Raw genomic sequence first — 19,914 nt, 5'->3', positions numbered from 1 at the left:
ATCTTACATTTGGTAAGGTAAAGAAGGAAAACTTGGTTTTTCACCGATTGACCTTTGGCTGACCCCGCAAAGGGACGTAACTCGTGGCGAAGTGTTGATACGTGTATTATTGGGTATAACTCCCTGGTATAACTTTAATAGTCAAATCTTTGTCACAAAGTCACAAGCAATAAACATGGGTTCACTGATCAAATTTAGTATGAATGCATTGTCAAAATTGATAGAATAGAAATATATTTTTAAGAAATAGGAATTGACAGGGAAATTTTTTTTTTTAAGGATTTGCAGGTGAAAGGATTTCCCATTGAATTTAACATTTTCTAAGAAATTTTAGCAAAACTAAAACAAATTAGGAATTTTGGGCCCACTGGACAGCATGTGTAAATGTTCTTATTTGAAAATTATCTGCTAAAATTATCAGCTTATTACCTTTGAGCCAGCAAATCTAGACCCGCAGAAAACCCCCACTATACTGTATTATATATTTTTTGGTCACAATGAGTTGCCTCTCTTTGCTCTCAATGACTCTGTCCTTCATCAATATTATTCTTTTCTTAAAGCTGTATGGTACGAATTACAATATTTTTTTTTCATCTCGTAAAAGCGCTTTTAAATCATCGCATGTATGTAGTTATCAGGCTGTACATATGGCATGCCAAATTCACAAAAATGAGCTAAACAAAGTTTCACAGTTGATAAACTAGGTTTATCGACTGTAAATTATAGTTTACGGACCATAAAATATAGTTAACGACGTTAATCTATATTTCACATCTGTAAACCATAGTTAACAGATAATCTATGTTTCACAAGCGTAAACTATAATTAACAATGAAAACAATCATTAGCGATTGCAAAACATAGTTTGTCTGATAAATATGGTTTCATGATTGTAAACTATGGTTTACAAGTCTAAACTATTATTAACGAATGTAAATCAATGATAGTTTACGGTTTGTAAGATATAGTTTATAGTCATTTAATGCGCCGAATTCACAAAAATGTGATAAACACAGTTTTGTTTAATATAGTTTATGAGTAAAAATGGCAGTTAGCTATAGTTTACAATCAAAACTATAATAATGAATGTTAAACATAGTTTATCTGATAAATATAGTATCACAATTTGTGAAACTAGGATTAACAATTGTGAACTATAGTTAACGAATGTAAATTATAGTTTACAAATGTGAATCTGGATTTATCAGCAAAATCTATTGTTAACGTTTATTTAAAGACAGATAAACTTGGATAAGCATTTGTAAACTATAGTTTACAACTGTTAAATATAGTTTTACGGATGAAAACTATTGTAAACGAGTCGTTAACTATAGTTTACGGTCCGTAAATTATATTTTACAGTCGATAAACTTAGTTTATCAACTGTGAAACTATGTTTAGCTCATTTTTGTGAATTTAGCATGCCATATGTACGACATATCATTAATTATTTCCAAATTATTTGATTTTAAATCGATGTTTACAAATAAACGTGTCACTCTGCCATTTCAAGTGACAGTCAAGTGACCAGTTCAAACTTTCAGATCATCGGTGGTCTTATCTGTGTAAAGCTGTGTATTTTGTTATAACAGTACCGTACCATAAGTTTAATAGAAATAAAAATATCAAATACCTCTTCGCAATTCATTGTTTTACGCTCTTTCAGCCTTAAAACTAGACAGTTGCGTATGAGTTAATACATCATGTTGGGATTCCCCTGACGCGTGTGGGTCTATTCATAGACGTCTATTATGGGATGATTTATATATGTACCCACTATATTTACTTTCTAAATAAGATTCGCACTGTTTTCTTTTACATGCAGATGTTTTCAAACATGTAATTAAGGGAAAGTTAATGACTTTATAAAGTAATTAATCTGCTTTAAAGTAATTATGTTAAAAAATAATACATGAACATCGGGTCATACAGCTTTAATTAAAAACTCAAACAGGTTATTTTCATTTAACTTGTTTGTGTTATTTTGTGTCAACCTGCCTTACTTCACACCATGGGCATTGTAGACTTCCACAGGTGCATCAAGGCAATAACAAATGTCTGTTTTACTTCAAACCTTGCTTAATCCAGGAAAAGTATTCAAAGTCTTCGGAAAAGTGAGGAAAATTGCTCTTTTGTTGATAAAAATTTCAACCAAAAATAACAAGTAACATTTCAGGGTAATGAGTAAAATACTACTAGTCAACACCTGCTACACACCTGTGTATTGCACACTGCATTTTCTCTTACATCATGGAATCCCAGATTGCAATATGCATCAATGGGAAATACAAAAGACCAAAGATTTCAGACAAAATCAATGACCCCCCCCCCCCCCCCCCCCCCCCATAAGAATGAAATATAAACATAGTGTGTTATTGAAAAAAACATATTTACAATTGTGTTTGAAATAAATTGTGAGTGTTATTTAACATGTTTACAATTGTGTTTGAAATAACTTGTGAGTGTTATTTAACATGTTTACAATTGTGTTTGAAATAACTTGTGAGTGTTATTTAACATGTTTACAATTGTGTTTGAAATAACTTGTGAGTGTTATTTTTCAAATAATGTGTTAGTATTATACTCATTTCTGAGGTCAATACATAGCTTTATTATATACCCATCAATGTATCGTTCGTTGATACTGTGGATTTCACAGCGTGTGATCCGGTTTTCCGGATCACCACACTGTGGTTTTCTGATTCCGTATCAGTATCCTCTGAAACTGATGCTGTCACGATGACGTCACAATGCAACAACGCAACGTTATTTGTGGAAAATGTTGACCGCGTCACAAACGAACCTGCGTATACAAAACATAATTTCATGGTATGTCTGTGTTTTTGATTATTTGGATAACATTTATTATCTTATAAATGTGGATTTAAAATGCACAAGGGGGTATATAATAAATTTATCATTACTACAGTAACTTGATCCGAAGAGTTGGATCACGTCTCGTTGACAGGCGCGGATCATCAGATCAAACTCGACGCTTCGCGTCTCGTGTGATCTGATGATCCGCGCCTGTCAACTCGACATGATCCGACTCTTCGGATCAAGTTACTGTAGTAATAATATATATTTATCATACAATTATTAACATTATACAATTATCAACATTTCTGAGGTCAATACAATGCTTTTTTATACAATTTACAATTATTAACATTATACAATTATTAACATTCTGAGGTCAATATAATGCTTTATTATACAATCATTAACATTTCTGAGGCCAATACAATGCTTTATTTTACATTTGGAATGAGTCATGTGATTTGATGTTTTTGTAGGGAGGAAGCTAAGGACTGCCCCCAGATCGTTGTAGCAGATATTGACACCTCCCCGTTTCTACAGAGGCAGACAGTCAAGATAAGAGAAGTAAGAAAATATTTATCCAAACATAATGATTCAGGGATTTTTTTAGGGTCTCTAGGGCGCTGAAACAAGGCCCCTTTTCCAATGCTAAAAAGCAGGTATTTTTTCTACTTTTTGCTTTGAATGCTGTGGGTTCATTAGATTAGTGTTGTTAAAGTACTGATCAATCATACGACTGAGAAAATTACTGTGATGAAACGATTGTCACCGTCCGTGACCTACAATGTACAATTGTACATGTAGTACTTTAGGGCTAAAAGTAGGTCAAACAGATTTCTGCACATTTTTTCATTATGGATACAGATATTGTCCTGAAATTTAGGCAAAGATTTCCTTTTTGAGGAATACAAGTTCAGTTTGAATTTCAGTTGGATTGGTCTGTCCTTGACCTACTTTGGGGCTAAAAATAGATCAAATAGTTTTCTGGACTTTTTTTAGCTCACCTGAGCTAAAAGCTCAAGTGAGCTATTCTGATCACCCGTATTTCGGCGTCCGTCCGTCTGTCCGTTTCTCCATCCATCTGTAAACTTTTAACATTTTTGACTTCTTCTCAAAAACCACTGGGCCAATTTCAACCAAAGTTGGCACATAACATCCTTAGGTAAAGGGAATTCTAAATTGTTAAAATAAAGGGCCAGGCCACCTTCCAAGATAATCAAGAAAAGGTAAAAATAGGGTAGGGTCATTAAAAAATCATCTCAAGAACCACAAAGCCAGAAAAGCTGAGATTTATATGAAAGCTTCCTGATATAGTGCAGATTCTAAATTGTTAAAATCATGGCCCCCGGGGGTCGGATGGGGCCACAATAGGGGATCAAATTTTTGGATACAAATATATAGGAAAAATCTTTAAAAATTCTTCTTCTTAAGAACCACCGAGCCAGAAAAGCTGAGATTTATATGAAAGCTTCCTGATATAGTGCAGATTCTAAATTGTTAAAATCATGGTCCCCGGGGGTCAGATGGGGCCACAATAGGGGTTCAAAGTTTTACATACAAATATATAGGAAAAATCTTTAAAAATCTTCCCAAGAATCACTGAGCCAGAAAAGCTGAGATTTATATGAAAGCTTTCTGATATAGTGCAGATTCAGGTTTGTTAAAATCATGGCCTCCTGGGGTAGGATGGGGCCACAATAGGGGATCAAAGTTTTACATACAAATATATAGGGAAAATCTTTAAAAATCTTCTTCTCAAGAACCATTGGGCCAAAGAAGTTCACATTTACATGAAAGCTTTCTGACATAGTGTAGATTCAAGTTTGAAAAAACCATGGCCTCCAGGGATAGGTTTGGGGCCATAATAGGGACTACGGTTTTACATGCAAATATATATGGAAAGCAGAGATGCCAACCACCCTGATTTGGGCAGAGTTTCTCCGATTTTTCAACCGAAAATCCGCTCTCCGACTTCAGTACCTTAAAACTCCGATCTGTAAAAAAATCCGGATATTTTTCGTTCTCGGTCCGGTTTTTATTAAAATGTTAGAATTTTGATCCGTATCGTTGAGATGCATAATGCATAGTATGGATTAGTGTAATAAGAAACGTTTAAGTGATGCAGATTAAAAGCACATTTTCAATCATTGTAACAATGGCGGACACGCCACTTGTTGGGGAGAGTTCAGATCTCACCAAACTAGTTTAACCCCACCACATGTCTCATGTGTCTGTCCAAAGTCAGGAATTGTGGTCATAGGTTTGTCTTTGTGTTAAATGTTATGTTACATGTATATTTTTGTAATATTTAGGTGAGAGCAGTATAATTTTACATATACATGTTTTATTTATTTGGGACAATTTAGAGCTTTTCACAAGGAGTGAAATTCCACCCTTGTTGAAAGCCTTGTGGAGACCTCTAGATTTTTAAATTCCCTCTTTTTCTCATGGATGGAGTGCAGTCTCTTTGACACTTACCCCATGTCTTTTCATTTTCATATCTGTAATGTATATTTTTGCATGTTGAAGAGGGATTTTCACACATGATAAAAAGCCTTCTAAAAATGCTATTTTCCGTATTTTTTCAGGGGCCTGCGGGCTCCTGAACCCCTGTCTGGGGCTTCGCTCCTGGACCCCATTGGGGCCCTAGGCAGGTCCCAAACCCCCGGCCTTAGTTTTTACTCCTCTTTTTAATCAATCAGGGTTGACATCTCTGGGAAAGTCTTCTGATATGGACCAAGGTGACTCAGGTGAGCAATGTGGCCCATGGGCCTCTTGTTCCATTACAGATACAGTATTACCCTGAAATTTAGTTACAAGCTTCCTCTCGGAGGAATACAAGTTCAGTTTGCAATTCAGCTGGATTGGTCCATCCATGACCTACTTTTAAGTTAAAAATAGGTCAAACAGTTTTCTGGACTTTTTTCATTATGGATACAGATATTGCCCTGAAATGTAGTCACAGGGTTCCTCTTGGAGGAATACAAGCTGAGTTTGCATTTCAGCTGGATTGGTCCATTAATGACCTACATTTGGGCTAAAAGTAGGTTTACGGATACAGATATTGCTCTGAAATTTAGTCACAAGCTTCCTTTCAGAGGAATACAAGTTCAGTTTCAATTTCAGCTGGATTGGTCTGTCCATCTGTCTGTGTGTCAGTCCAAAGTAATGTTTCCAGACTTTTCCCCATAACAGATGAATGTGCAGTGTTGAAATTTGGTCTCAATTTCTTCTTCAAGAAGTCTAAGAGTGAGTTTGCATTTCAGCTGGATTAATGTACCATGACCTACGTTTGAGCTAAAAATAGATCAAACAGTTTTCTGTACTTATTTTCATTATGGATACAGATATTGCACTGAAATTTAGTCACAAGCTTCCTCTCAGAGGAATACAAGTTTAGTTAGCATTTCAGCTGGATTGGAACACTATGACATACTTTAAAAGTAAAAAGAGGTCAAACAGTTTTCCAGATTTGTTTTTGTTATGGATACAGGTATTGTCCTGAAATTTTGTCTCAACCTCCCTCTTAGAGAAATACATAATCAGTTCACATGTCAGATGGATTGGCACACCGTGTCCTACTTTAAGGCTTTTCTAATCAGAATGTGTGTGGCATCAATTCAGAGTGCACAATATACTTCCAGGTTGAATTCCACTGTCCTATGGGTGTATGTTGTACATGCACTTGCAGTACTCTTGTTTGACATCATTTTCTGTGTATAGATGAGTAATGCAATGGTGTCTCATGCCCCAGATTTGGAACTGATCGATTTAGAAAACTTTAGAGCTTCCTTCATGATTTTTCACAATTTTGAAACTTTTGCATTGAGCACTACATGCAGACTGAAAATAGCTGGATACTGACATTTCTACAATTTCAGAAGATTGAATAAATATGGACAGTTGGGTATCATTGTAATGAAGAAGAGTAGATCTGCAGATTGCAAAAATGAATATAATGATGCATTGGTGCAGCAATAGATTGTCCCATACCTATATTGATAAACATGTTAAGTTACAGGAAATATTTCAAGAACTAGATATTCACAACACTGTCATCTAGTGGAATTATATTTCAGTGTGTTGGTTGGTTGCCCACATTAGTACCAGGCTTGATGAATTATATTTCAGTGTGTTGGTTGGTTGCCCACATTAGTAGCAGACTTGATGAGTTATATTTCAGTGAGTTGGTTGGTTGACCACATTTAATAGTACCAGACTTGATGAATTATAATTCAGTGTGTTGGTTGGTTGCCAACATTAGTACCAAGCTTGATGAGTTATATTTCAGTGAGTTGGTTGGTTGACCACATTTAATAGTACCAGACTTGATGAATTATAATTCAGTGTGTTGGTTGGTTGCCAACATTAGTACCAGACTTGATGAATTATATTTCAGTGTGTTGGTTGGTTGCCCACATTAGTACCAGGCTTGATGAATTATATTTTAATGTGTTGGTTCGTTGCCAACATTAGTACCAGACTTGATGAATTATATTTCAATGTGTTGGTTGGTTGCCAACATTAGTACCAGACTTGATGAATTATATTTCAATGTGTTGGTTGGTTGCCAACATTAGTACCAGATTTGATGAATTATATTTCAATGTGTTGGTTGGTTGCCAACATTAGTACCAGACTTGATGAATTATATTTCAATGTGTTGGTTGGTTGCCAACATTAGTAGCAGACTTGATGAATTATATTACAGTGTGTTGGTTGGTTGCCCACATTAGTAGCAGACTTGATGAATTATATTTCAATGTGTTGGTTGGTTGCCAACATTAGTAGCAGACTTGATGAATTATATTTCAATGTGTTGGTTGGTTGCCAACATTAGTAGCAGACTTGATGAATTATATTTCAATGTGTTGGTTGGTTGCCAACATTAGTATCAGACTTGATGAATTATATTTCAGTGTGTTGGTTGGTTGCCTACATTAGTACCAGGCTTGATGAATTATATTTCAGTGAGTTGTTTGGTTGCCCACATTAGTACCAGGCTTGATGAATTATATTTCAGTGTGTTGGTTGGTTGCCCACATTAGTACCAGGCTTGATGAATTATATTTCAGTGAGTTGGTTGGTTGACCACATTAGTACCAGGCTTGATGAATTATATTTCAGTGTGTTGGTTGGTTGCCCACATTAGTACCAGGCTTGATGAATTATATTTCAGTGAGTTGGTTGGTTGCCCACATTAGTACCAGACTTGATGAATTGTATTTCAGTGTGTTGGTTGGTTGCCCACATTAGTACCAAGCTTGATGAGTTATATTTCAGTGAGTTGGTTGGTTGACCACATTTAATAGTACCAGACTTGATGAATTATAATTCAGTGTGTTGGTTGGTTGCCCACATTAGTACCAGACTTGATGAATTATATTTCAGTGAGTAGGTTGGTTGCCCACATTAGTACCAGGCTTGATGAATTATATTTCAATGTGTTGGTTGGTTGCCAACATTAGTACCAGGCTTGATGAATTATATTACAGCGCTCTGTGTCTTTTATTTACTGGAGTTAATTTTAATGGTTATGGTAGTAAGTTTCTAACATTTATCAGAGTTAGTTGTGCAATGTTATATTACATTATGATTGTCAGTTCGTAACATTTACCATGGGGTATATTTATATTTTAGTATGGTGGACGATTTCCTGCACCAAAGGGATACACCCCTGACTTACAATGGCAGAAGTTACAAACGGCCCACTTTGCTGAGCTTCGTCAGGTAATCAAAGCATTATAGATTTAAGTTGTGTTAATCATTATAAAGTACAATAGATTTATATAAGTTCTGTTAATCATTACAAAGTACAATAGATTTACATAAGTTGTGTTAATCATTATAAAGTACTAACAATAGATTTATGAGTTCTGTTAATCATTTGAAAATACATTATTATACCCCCTGCAACAAGTTGCGTGTGGGGGTGGGGGGGGGGGGGTATACTGGAATCGGATTGTCCATCTCTCTGTCCGTCCGTCTGTAGACGCAATGGTTTCCAGGCTCTAAAGCATTATCCTTTCCACCTACTGTCACCATATCATATATATGGACTACCCATGGGATGAAGGTGTTCCCTATCGATTTTGGGGTCAAAAGGTCAAAGGTCAAACGCACTGGACATCGAAGTAGCAACATGGTTTCCGGGCTCTAAAGCGTTATCCTTTCCACCTACAGTCACCATATCATACATATGGACTACCCATGGGATGAAGATGTTCCCTATCGATTTTGGGGTCAAAAGGTCAAAGGTCAAATGCACTGGACATCGAAGTAGCAATATGATTTCCATTTAAATTCTTTAACGGCTTTTTTCATCGCATGGAGATGCTGTGTACCTAGATACAACCATCCCATGGAAGCAGTTGATGTAAATTATACTTACCTTGGTATGTAATCCTTCACTAGAATTAACTTCAACAACTTTGTATTTGTCAGTTGCATACATTGAGTCTCGTATATTTTATTAACCTGTTCACTTGCCATCCAGTGGGGTGTGTTACATATCCTTCAAAAAAGGTCCCCTTTCAAAGCAAAGATCATAATAAAATGCACATTTAATTTCATCTCCTATCCATTTCTCCCTACAAACGAGAATACCTAAGGTTTGTCATGCCATTTGTTTTTTACACTCAGAAAAGAGGTAGTTTATACCTATTACCAACACCCTTTGGGAGATTGGGGGGGGGGGGGGTATTCTTAGTGAGCATTGCTCACAGTACCTCTTGTTCTTTTCAGTGTTATAAAGATATTTGCTATAAAGAAATACAGATTAAGTTTCTGTTTTCAAATATTTCAGCACAGAATACATGTATGAATAGATATGCAAAACATGTCAAATTAGTATTCACCACAAACTGTATCAAGTCAAGTTGATCAAATTATTAATGTTTACTGGGTATTTGTTTTCAGAGCTTTCCCATATATTGTAAATGGGGAAATGATTACGGTGGTTTTAATTTCGCTATGTTCGCGGTCGGAATTTTTTTCGCTAAATTAAAACAACCACAATCATTTTGCAAGTGTGAGACAATACGGTTTTAACATGTCATAAAATTTGAATTCCGCGAAAATAAAACCACTGCAATTAGACCAATGTGAAAAACCGCGAACGTTTAGCACCGCGAAATTAAAACCACTCACAGTATATAGACACTGTAATCGCCTGACCTCTTTTCACATTTTGATTAAAAATTGCTCTAGCTGCATCATATTGGTAAATAAGTATCAATAAATACTCTACAATATAAAGGAAACTTTCAAACACACCCCAATTTTGTCATAACTTGTAAAAATTGGAACTCTTCAAAAGAAGGTAGAAAAATTAGTTTGTAGCAGGTGTCTTGAAGAGATGGTGGGTGGTCCTGCAGTGTGTGATCTCGATCTGTGACATGTTTTACATTGTAGAAACTTCAGAGACAAAAAGTACTGATGGCCAAGAAAGGTTTACTGAAGAGAGATAAATTGGTAAGAATAAGTAAGGGAGATAAATTGGTAAGAATACATGTAAGTAAGGGAGATAAATTGGTAAGAATAAGTAAGAGAGATGAATTGGTAAGAATACATGTAAGTAAGGGAGATAAATTGGTAAGAATACATGTAAGTAAGGGAGATAAATTGGTAAGAATACATGTAAGTAAGGGAGATAAATTGGTAAGAATAAGTAAGAGAGATGAATTGGTAAGAATAAGTAAGAGAGATGAATTGGTAAGAATAAGTACATATCTTTCCTGTGGTTTAATTGTTACTTACTTACTTATCCTCTTCGTCCCCGGTGGGACATAAGGCTTCAACAAGTTGTCTCCATCTAGCTCTGTCCTTGGCAATATACTGTGCCTGTCCCCATGAGTAGCCCATTTCCTCTAGTTCTGATGTCACGGTTCTCCTCCAGGTGGTACGTGGTCTGCCTCTTTTCCTCTTTCCAGGTGGTGTCCAGTGTAGAGCTACTTTGGGAATCCTGTTCTGGGGCATTCTCATTACGTGACCAAGCCATCTCATTCTTCTTTGTTTTATCTCTGTGGTTTGTTAACCTCACATATAAAGTCTAGCATTACTGAAAGTGACTGTCACAGAGTGGATAGAGGATTTCTCAGTCACAATTGGTAAAAGCAATCAGATTTATTTACATAGTGTTGCAGCATTCAGTAAATTTTTGATATACGTTTAGCCACAATAGCTTGTTCACAACTGATACAGTTTTAATTTCGCAATATTTCATGTACAGAAATATGTAGTGTAAAATCAGTCATTTCTGTGCTGTTTCACTGGGTGAATTTAGGTCTCCTGCACCCCAGAGGCCTGGGGGATGGAACAAAACTGCCAAAAATTGTCCAATTTTCAAAAATCTTCTCTATAACCGCACATGTGTAGGAAAAACTAAATGCATACTAGTGATATAGAGCAGGAAGACCTCAACCAAAGTTGTAAATGTCATGATCCCGGGGTAGGGGTTCTGACCCCATGGCAGGGCCAAACTTAGTATATACATATGTAGTGTTTATGTGTAAAATACTTAATTAAATTACATCCTCTTTAGTACTATTGATACTAAATTTAAACTAAATGGATGTTTATAAAGAGCAGGTAGTCCTTACCACAATTGTAAATTTGATGATCCCAGGGGTAGGGGCTTGGTTTCAGGGTGGTGCCAAAATTATTTTATGATTTGAAGGACATCTATAAGTTTGCTGATACCGTATAGAACCTAAATGCATAATTAGGAAAAGCAGAAAAGGATGTAAAAAAAAAAAAAATGGAGAATTTTGCAACCTCAGGGTTTTAACTCTAGGATGGGTCCAAATTAGTCATATCGTAATATGTTAGTACATATATTATACATGTACTATGTAAAGCCTTTCATCAGTGTATGCACTTTTGAGGGGATTGAAATTTTAAGAACACATCTGTTTTTAATACTGTTGCTGAATATTAGAATTTAGGTAGGAAATTTTTTATGCCCCCGAGATCAAAGATCGGGGGGGGGGGGGGGGGGGGGCAGGCATATTGTTTTTGTCCTGTCTGTAATTCTGTCTGAAACTTTAACCTTGCTAATAACTTTTGAACAGTAAGTGATAGAGCTTTGATATTTCACATGAGTATTCCTTGTGACAAGACCTTTCCGTGGGTACCAACATTTTTGACCCCGTGTTTTGAAAACTTTAACCTTGCTGATAACTTTTGAACAATAAGTGATAGAGCTTTGATATTTGACATGAGTATTCCTTGTGACCAGACCTTTCCCTGGGTACCAACATTTTTATCCTGTGACCTTGACCTTGGAGTTTGACCTACTTTTTGAAAACTTTAACCTTGCTAATAACTTTTGAACAATAAGTGATAGAGCTTAGATATTTCACATGAGTATTCCTTGTGACCAGACCTTTCCGTGGGTACCAACATTTTTGATCCCGTGACGTTGACCTTGGAGTTTGACCTATTTTTTGAAAACTTTAACCTTACTAATAACTTTTGAACAGTAAGTGATAGAGCTTTGATATTTAACATGAGTATTCCTTGTTACAAGACCTTTCCGTTGGTATTGAACCTTTTGACATTGACATTTGACCTACTTTTGATTTTTTTTTTTACATTGGTCATAACTTCTAAATGGTAAATATTAGAGCTTTCATATTGTACATGAGCACTTTTGACAAGATCTTTCTACTGGTACCAAGATATTTGCCCTTGTGACCTTGGCCATCTTCAGAATTGGCCATTATTGGGGGCATTTGTGTTTCACAAACACATCTTGTTCTAGATTGCATTACCCTTGGGACTATAGTGATACTTTTAACTATTATTCAGGTGACCGATTAGGCCCTTGGAACTAGTAATACTTTTAACTATTATTCAGGTGACCGATTAGGCCCTTGGGACTAGTGATGCTTCTAACTATTATTCAGGTGACAGATTAGGCCCTTGGAACTAGTGATACTTTTAACTATTATTCTGGTGACCAATAAGATGTGTGGGCCTGTTGTTTAGTTCTGATGCATTTTGTTTTAGTTCGAAAGTGAATGATATTTTAAAGAAATCACAATTCACACATTGGGGTATTGTCGTGCCAGTCTAGAGTAGATTGAATTGTGTGGTGCAGACTAATACTGTCATTAAACTTACCAAAGCAGTGATGGTATGAGCTGTCAAATAAAAAGTGCATTGTAGGTAACCACACTTCCAGAGACAAAACGAAATATGATAAAAACATTTTTAAAAAGCAGTTTCTATATTGAACAGCCTCAGTGTAACGATGTGGAGGGTTGGTGTCGACTCTGTTTTGGCAGACTTCAGCCACCAGGGGTCTCTCAGAAAGAGGTCAAAGCAGAGGTCATCATGGAGGAAGAGGCAAAACCAAAGCATGAGGGAGTCTTACCCCTGATGAGCATTGTGGCAGCTTTAGACCAGGTATAAAACCGTACCCAGTTTAAGAAATAATACCAAAAATTAGAGAATTTATTATACATTTATATCTAAGCATTTGAAAGTAATCAAATATTCCTGAATGTAGAGAATTTTAGCATGCATATACCCAGTTCAAATTTTCTGTCATGGGGGAGAGCATGTCCTAGTATAGAATTTCCCCATTGCACAAAATCTGTATCATTTTTCCCTATGGTGGAAAAATCACCCTTGGCTAGAACCCCCAACCACCCAACTTGCGATTTTCAATCAATTTTGCATACTGTTAAAGGAATCATTTTAGAACTCTTTATCTTACAAATCAATGGCGTGGTGAAGGATATGAATATGATTTTAGTTGTTGGGGTAAACAAACAATCGAAACAAATATTTCTGGTTTCTTTTCATAATTAACAACATCAACTTTGGTCATCTTAAAAACCCTTGGGAGTAATTGAAGGACAAAGCTTGATGTCATATCACTCTATGCATGGTTCATTTTCCCAAAGCAGTTGCCTTATAAGCTCATTAGTGTAACCTACATGTACTTTAAGAAAATATACCTGTGTAAGTAAATGTAAATAAAATAAAGTATATTTAAAAAAAGACACCAACTTTTATAATAATTCATCTGGTTAGAGCAAGTCAGATTCCCCAAAATATAGGACCATTCCATTTTTGATAAAAATACAGAAGAAAAAAATAATCTTAGCTCCAAGACTATAAACTGAGAATAGACTTAAGTCAAAATTTTGATTACTTATATCTTAAGATTTATGTAGCACAGATGTTTAAATAACTGCAGGTTTATTTTTTTCTAAAAAAATCAAATGCAAACATATTTTGAAAATCTTGTTTCTTTATGAAAATCATTTCAAATGTTAGTTTGATTTGATAATTAGACTAATAAGGACTTACGGAATTTTTTCTCATAGTGTCGCAAAGTACATTTACATGCTTTTCTTATTTCAGCCATCAGTCATTAAGGTTTTAGAATATCACATCAACTGGTTTGAAGCGACGGGATTTTCAGACAAGCAGGTAAATCGCCAGTAATATCAAGTACAACAAACTTTAAGATTAAAGATTCCGACTCAACATTAATGTCAATGTACTGATCATCAAGTTTGTGTCTCTCAGGGTATGTGGTTCTACGCCCTGCTTCTCAGCTTGCAGAAGCCCCTCTCTCCCGAGGCCTGCGCACTCATCAGATCTCTGGCCCGTAGCTGTGGGAACCTCAGAGCCACACTAGTAAGTGGTCCCACCTCTGGTGTGTCCAGGGGTACATGATTGCCTTACTCATTTTGTATTATTTATGAGTTTTATCACAGTTCATTATCTTCACTTTTCATGTATATGAAAGAAGTTAAGCTGGCAACTGATGGTGGTACAGTTACCGTATATACTCGCCTATAAGTCGGTCCGCCTATAAGTCGGTTGTATTTTTTAAGGTTATTTTGTAGGAATTTGCCATTGACCTGCTTGTAAGTCGGTACAAATTTTTGTCAGAATCGGTTGACAATTTCAAGTCAATGCTCTAGTGTTTTTACCTATGTTTCAAAAAATATTTTGAGAAATTAATAATTATGAGGTGCTCAATATCCAAGCCATATCTGTTTGGGGTTTAAACGCACGCCTTGATCTATTATGGACAATGATCCCTTGTTTACCTACCCAATTATGATTTCCTAATTACCAGTACCTGACAGCGTGTTTTCTTAGTGACACGCGCCTCGCGGTTATGGTGGGGTTCCGGTATAATTCAATGTATCAACAATAGAGTTTTTAAGAGTCAAGAATGATGATCTAAATTATCTGTTAACAATATTCAATCTTTTATGAAAATATATTTCAGCCGGTATACATATGAATATTTCAATATTAAATCGGGTTCGTAATTCAATTTTACCGATAAACGATAGATTAGTTGACTTAAAAGTATTAGTTACCGGTATGTAAATAATTTTTAACAAGATATAAATATGTAAATACGTGTACTTTATACATAATTTTAAAATACATAAACAATACAATATGTCTAGATATTTGTGAACAATAATCATTTGTGTGGTAGTCCATGATAATCGTCGGACTTGTTTAAAAAACACTACATTACGCCGCCCAGAAAAATACTAATCTTCTTAGGACGCGCCTATAAGTCGGACATAGAGTTTTGGACAAAAAATTGACTCCCAAAAATCCGACTTATAGGCGAGTATATACGGTATGTCTAGTGAGATAGTGGTGCCTGATGTTTGTGGTGATACAGTGATATCTAGTGAGATAGTGGTGTCTGATGTTTGTGGTGGTACAGTGAAGTCTAGTGAGATAGTGGTGTCTGATGTTTGTGGTGGTACAGTGATATCTAGTGAGATAGTAGTGTCTGATGTTTGTGGTGATATAGTGAAGTCTAGTGAGATAGTGGTGCCTGATGTTTGTGAGGATACAGTGATATCTAGTGAGATAGTGGTGTCTGATGTTTGTGGTGGTACAGTGATGTATAGTGAGAGAGTGGTGTCTGATGTTTGTGGTGGTACAGTGAAGTGTAGTGAGATAGTGGTGTCTGATGTTTGTGAGGATACAGTGAAGTCTAGTGAGATAGTGGTGTCTGATGTTTGTGGTGATACAGTGATATCTAGTGAGATAGTGGTGTCTGATGTTTGTGGTGGTACAGTGAAGTCTAGTGAGATAGTGGTGTCTGATGTTTGTGGTGGTACAGTGATATCTAGTGAGATAGTAGTGTCTGATGTTTGTGGTGATATAGTGAAGTCTAGTGAGATAGTGGTGCCTGATGTTTGTGAGGATACAGTGATATCTAGTGAGATAGTGGTGTCTGATGTTTGTGGTGGTACAGTGATGTATAGTGAGAGAGTGGTGTCTGATGTTTGTGGTGGTACAGTGAAGTGTAGTGAGATAGTGGTGTCTGATGTTTGTGAGGATACAGTGAAGTCTAGTGAGATAGTGGTGTCTGATGTTTGTGGTGATACAGTGATATCTAGTGAGATAGTGGTGTCTGATGTTTGTGGTGGTACAGTGAAGTCTAGTGAGATAGTGGTGTCTGATGATTGTGGTGGTACAGTGATATCTAGTGAGATAGTAGTGTGTGATGTTTGTGGTGATATAGTGAAGTCTAGTGAGATAGTGGTGCCTGATGTTTGTGAGGATACAGTGATATCTAGTGAGATAGTGGTGTCTGATGTTTGTGGTGGTACAGTGATGTATAGTGAGAGAGTGGTGTTTGATGTTTGTGGTGGTACAGTGAAGTGTAGTGAGATAGTGGTGTCTGATGTTTGTGAGGATACTGTGAAGTCTAGTGAGATAGTGGTGTCTGATGTTTGTGGTGGTACAGTGGTGTCTAGTGAGATAGTGGTGTCTGATGTTTGTGGTGATACAGTGAAGTCTAGTGAGAGAGTGGTGTCTGATGTTTGTGGTGGTACAGTGATGTCTAGTGAGATATTGGTGTCTGATGTTTGTAGTGATACAGTGATGTCTAGTGAGATAGTGGTGTTTGATGTTTGTGGTGATACAGTGATATCTAGTGAGATAGTGGTGTCTGATGTTTATGAGAATACAGTGAAGTCTAGTGAGATAGTGGTGTCTGATGTTTGTGGTGATACAGTGAAGTCTAGTGAGATAGTGGTGTCTGATGTTTGTGGTGATACAGTGATATCTAGTGAGATAGTGGTGTCTGATGTTTGTGGTGATACAGTGACGTTTAGTGAGATAGTGGTGTCTGATGTTTGTGGTGATACAGTGACGTCTAGTGAGATAGTGGTGTCTGATGTTTGTGGTGATACAGTGACGTTTAGTGAGATAGTGGTGTCTGATGTTTGTGGTGATATAGTGATGTCTAGTGTGATAGTGGTGTCTGATGTTTGTGAGGATACAGTGAAATCTAGTGAGATAGTGGTGTCTGATGTTTGTGGTGATACAGTGATGTCTAGTGAGATAGTGGTGTCTGATGTTTGTGGTGGTACAGTGAAGTCTAGTGAGATAGTGGTGTCTGGTGTTTGTGGTGATACAGTGAAGTCTAGTGAGATAGTGGTGTCTGATGTTTGTGGTGATACAGTGATGTCTAGTGAGATAGTGGTGTCTGATGTTTGTGGTGGTACAGTGATGTCTAGTGAGATAGTGGTGTCTGATGTTTGTGGTGGTACAGTGATGTCTAGTGAGATAGTGGTGTCTGATGTTTGTGGTGATACAGTGATATCTAGTGAGATAGTGGTGTCTGATGTTTGTGGTGATACAGTGATGTCTAGTGAGATAGTGGTGTCTGATGTTTGTGGTGATACAGTGATATCTAGTGAGATAGTGGTGTCTGATGTTTGTGGTGATACAGTGATATCTAGTGAGATAGTGGTGTCTGATGTTTGTGGTGATACAGTGACGTTTAGTGAGATAGTGGTGTCTGATGTTTGTGGTGATACAGGGATGTCTAGTGAGATAGTGGTGTCTGATGTTTGTGGTGATACAGTGACGTTTAGTGAGATAGTGGTGTCTGATGTTTGTGGTGATATAGTGATGTCTAGTGAGATAGTGGTGTCTGATGTTTGTGAGGATACAGTGAAATCTAGTGAGATAGTGGTGTCTGATGTTTGTGGTGATACAGTGATATCTAGTGAGATAGTGGTGTTTGATGTTTGTGGTGGTACAGTGATGTCTAGTGAGATAGTGGTGTCTGATGTTTGTGGTGGTACAGTGATATCTAGTGAGATAGTGGTGTCTGATGTTTGTGGTGGTACAGTGATGTCTAGTGAGGTATTGGTGTCTGATGTTTGTAGTGATACAGTGAAGTGTAGTGAGATAGTGGTGTTTGATGTTTGTGGTGATATAGTGATGTCTAGTGAGATAGTGGTGTTTGATGTTTGTGGTGATACAGTGATATCTAGTGAGATAGTGGTGTCTGATGTTTATGAGAATACAGTGAAGTCTAGTGAGATAGTGGTGTCTGATGTTTGTGGTGATACAGTGAAGTCTAGTGAGATAGTGGTGTCTGATGTTTGTGGTGATACAGTGATATCTAGTGAGATAGTGGTGTCTGATGTTTGTGGTGATACAGTGACGTTTAGTGAGATAGTGGTGTCTGATGTTTGTGGTGATACAGGGATGTCTAGTGAGATAGTGGTGTCTGATGTTTGTGGTGATACAGTGACGTTTAGTGAGATAGTGGTGTCTGATGTTTGTGGTGATATAGTGATGTCTAGTGAGATAGTGGTGTCTGATGTTTGTGAGGATACAGTGAAATCTAGTGAGATAGTGGTGTCTGATGTTTGTGGTGATACAGTGATGTCTAGTGAGATAGTGGTGTCTGATGTTTGTGGTGGTACAGTGATGTCTAGTGAGATAGTGGTGTCTGATGTTTATGAGAATACAGTGAAGTCTAGTGAGATAGTGGTGTCTGATGTTTGTGGTGATACAGTGAAGTCTAGTGAGATAGTCGTGTCTGATGTTTGTGGTGATACAGTGATATCTAGTGAGATAGTGGTGTCTGATGTTTGTGGTGATACAGTGACGTTTAGTGAGATAGTGGTGTCTGATGTTTGTGGTGATACAGGGATGTCTAGTGAGATAGTGGTGTCTGATGTTTGTGGTGATACAGTGACGTTTAGTGAGATAGTGGTGTCTGATGTTTGTGGTGATATAGTGATGTCTAGTGAGATAGTGGTGTCTGATGTTTGTGAGGATACAGTGAAATCTAGTGAGATAGTGGTGTCTGATGTTTGTGGTGATACAGTGATGTCTAGTGAGATAGTGGTGTCTGATGTTTGTGGTGGTACAGTGATGTCTAGTGAGATAGTGGTGTCTGATGTTTGTGGTGATACAGTGATGTCTAGTGAGATAGTGGTGTCTGATGTTTGTGGTGATACAGTGATGTCTTGTGAGATAGTGGTGCCTGATGTTTGTAGGATTATGTATATGATGAAACATGGTACCTGATGGGTTTTATTGGAAAAGCAGTGTTTCCTAGGAAAAGTTGTGAAAGCTCATGAGAACACTATGGTGCATTGATTGGGATGTGGTATCTTAAGGGATAATGATATGCATTGATTGGGATGTGGTATTTTAAGGGATAATGATATGCATTGATTGGGATGTGGTATCTTAAGGGATAATGATATGCTTAAGGAGATACATTTACCGATGGGGCCTCATGGTGGGGACATGTATGAGATGCCATATAGGGTTGCAGTGGGGCCTCATGAGAGTTCAGTTGTGCCTCTGTAAATGAGTGATTTCAATGTAGATTTTCTAGATGTAAGATGATATTTTTCCAGCTGATCAATTTTTTTTTATTTTTTTTTTTAGGAGAGTCCCGAGGATCCACGCTTGGTTCCTTTAAACCTATTTATCTGTCTCGTAGCTCTGTATTTTGACCAATCAGATTTAGCGGACCCAGGCACGTGATGCACTTTAAGAAATAAGTATGTGCCAAACTTATTCCCACAGAGCTGGATCCAGTTGATGTAGAGAGAAGCACTCCAGATCAAATGTGCAATTATACAAGGATTGTTTTGACAGCTAATGATGGCAAAGGAAGAGTGGATGGAAATAAAGCTGCTTGTTAATGCATCAAAAGATCACATTGTACATACTCATCTGAAATCTTGATTCAATTAACAGCTTTTATCGTGTTGGCTCAGGTTGTGCCATTTTTACTTCCATGAGAATTGAGAATAAATATTATTTGTT

General features: G+C 36.9%; 1 protein-coding gene across 2 annotated transcripts in view; it reads left to right on the top strand.

Moving 5' to 3' along the window:
- LOC125665414 (gem-associated protein 2-like) overlaps positions 1-19,914 on the top strand; it is a 45,530-nt gene extending 25,616 nt beyond the window's left edge. For both annotated transcript variants that reach the window (XM_056151345.1, XM_056151344.1), the window contains 7 exons: positions 3,297-3,384; positions 8,461-8,550; positions 10,234-10,293; positions 13,063-13,230; positions 14,197-14,265; positions 14,365-14,475; positions 19,531-19,914. In XM_056151345.1, coding sequence (XP_056007320.1) covers positions 3,297-3,384; positions 8,461-8,550; positions 10,234-10,293; positions 13,063-13,230; positions 14,197-14,265; positions 14,365-14,475; positions 19,531-19,629 — 685 coding nt within the window. In that variant the 3' untranslated portion in view covers positions 19,630-19,914. The remainder of the gene's footprint in view (positions 1-3,296; positions 3,385-8,460; positions 8,551-10,233; positions 10,294-13,062; positions 13,231-14,196; positions 14,266-14,364; positions 14,476-19,530) is intronic.

The sequence above is a fragment of the Ostrea edulis genome, chromosome 10 (assembly GCF_947568905.1).
Source record: "Ostrea edulis chromosome 10, xbOstEdul1.1, whole genome shotgun sequence".
NCBI lineage: Eukaryota > Metazoa > Mollusca > Bivalvia > Ostreida > Ostreidae > Ostrea > Ostrea edulis.
Note: the sequence above shows the minus strand (reverse complement) of the source record. Positions and strands in the feature narration are given on the sequence as shown.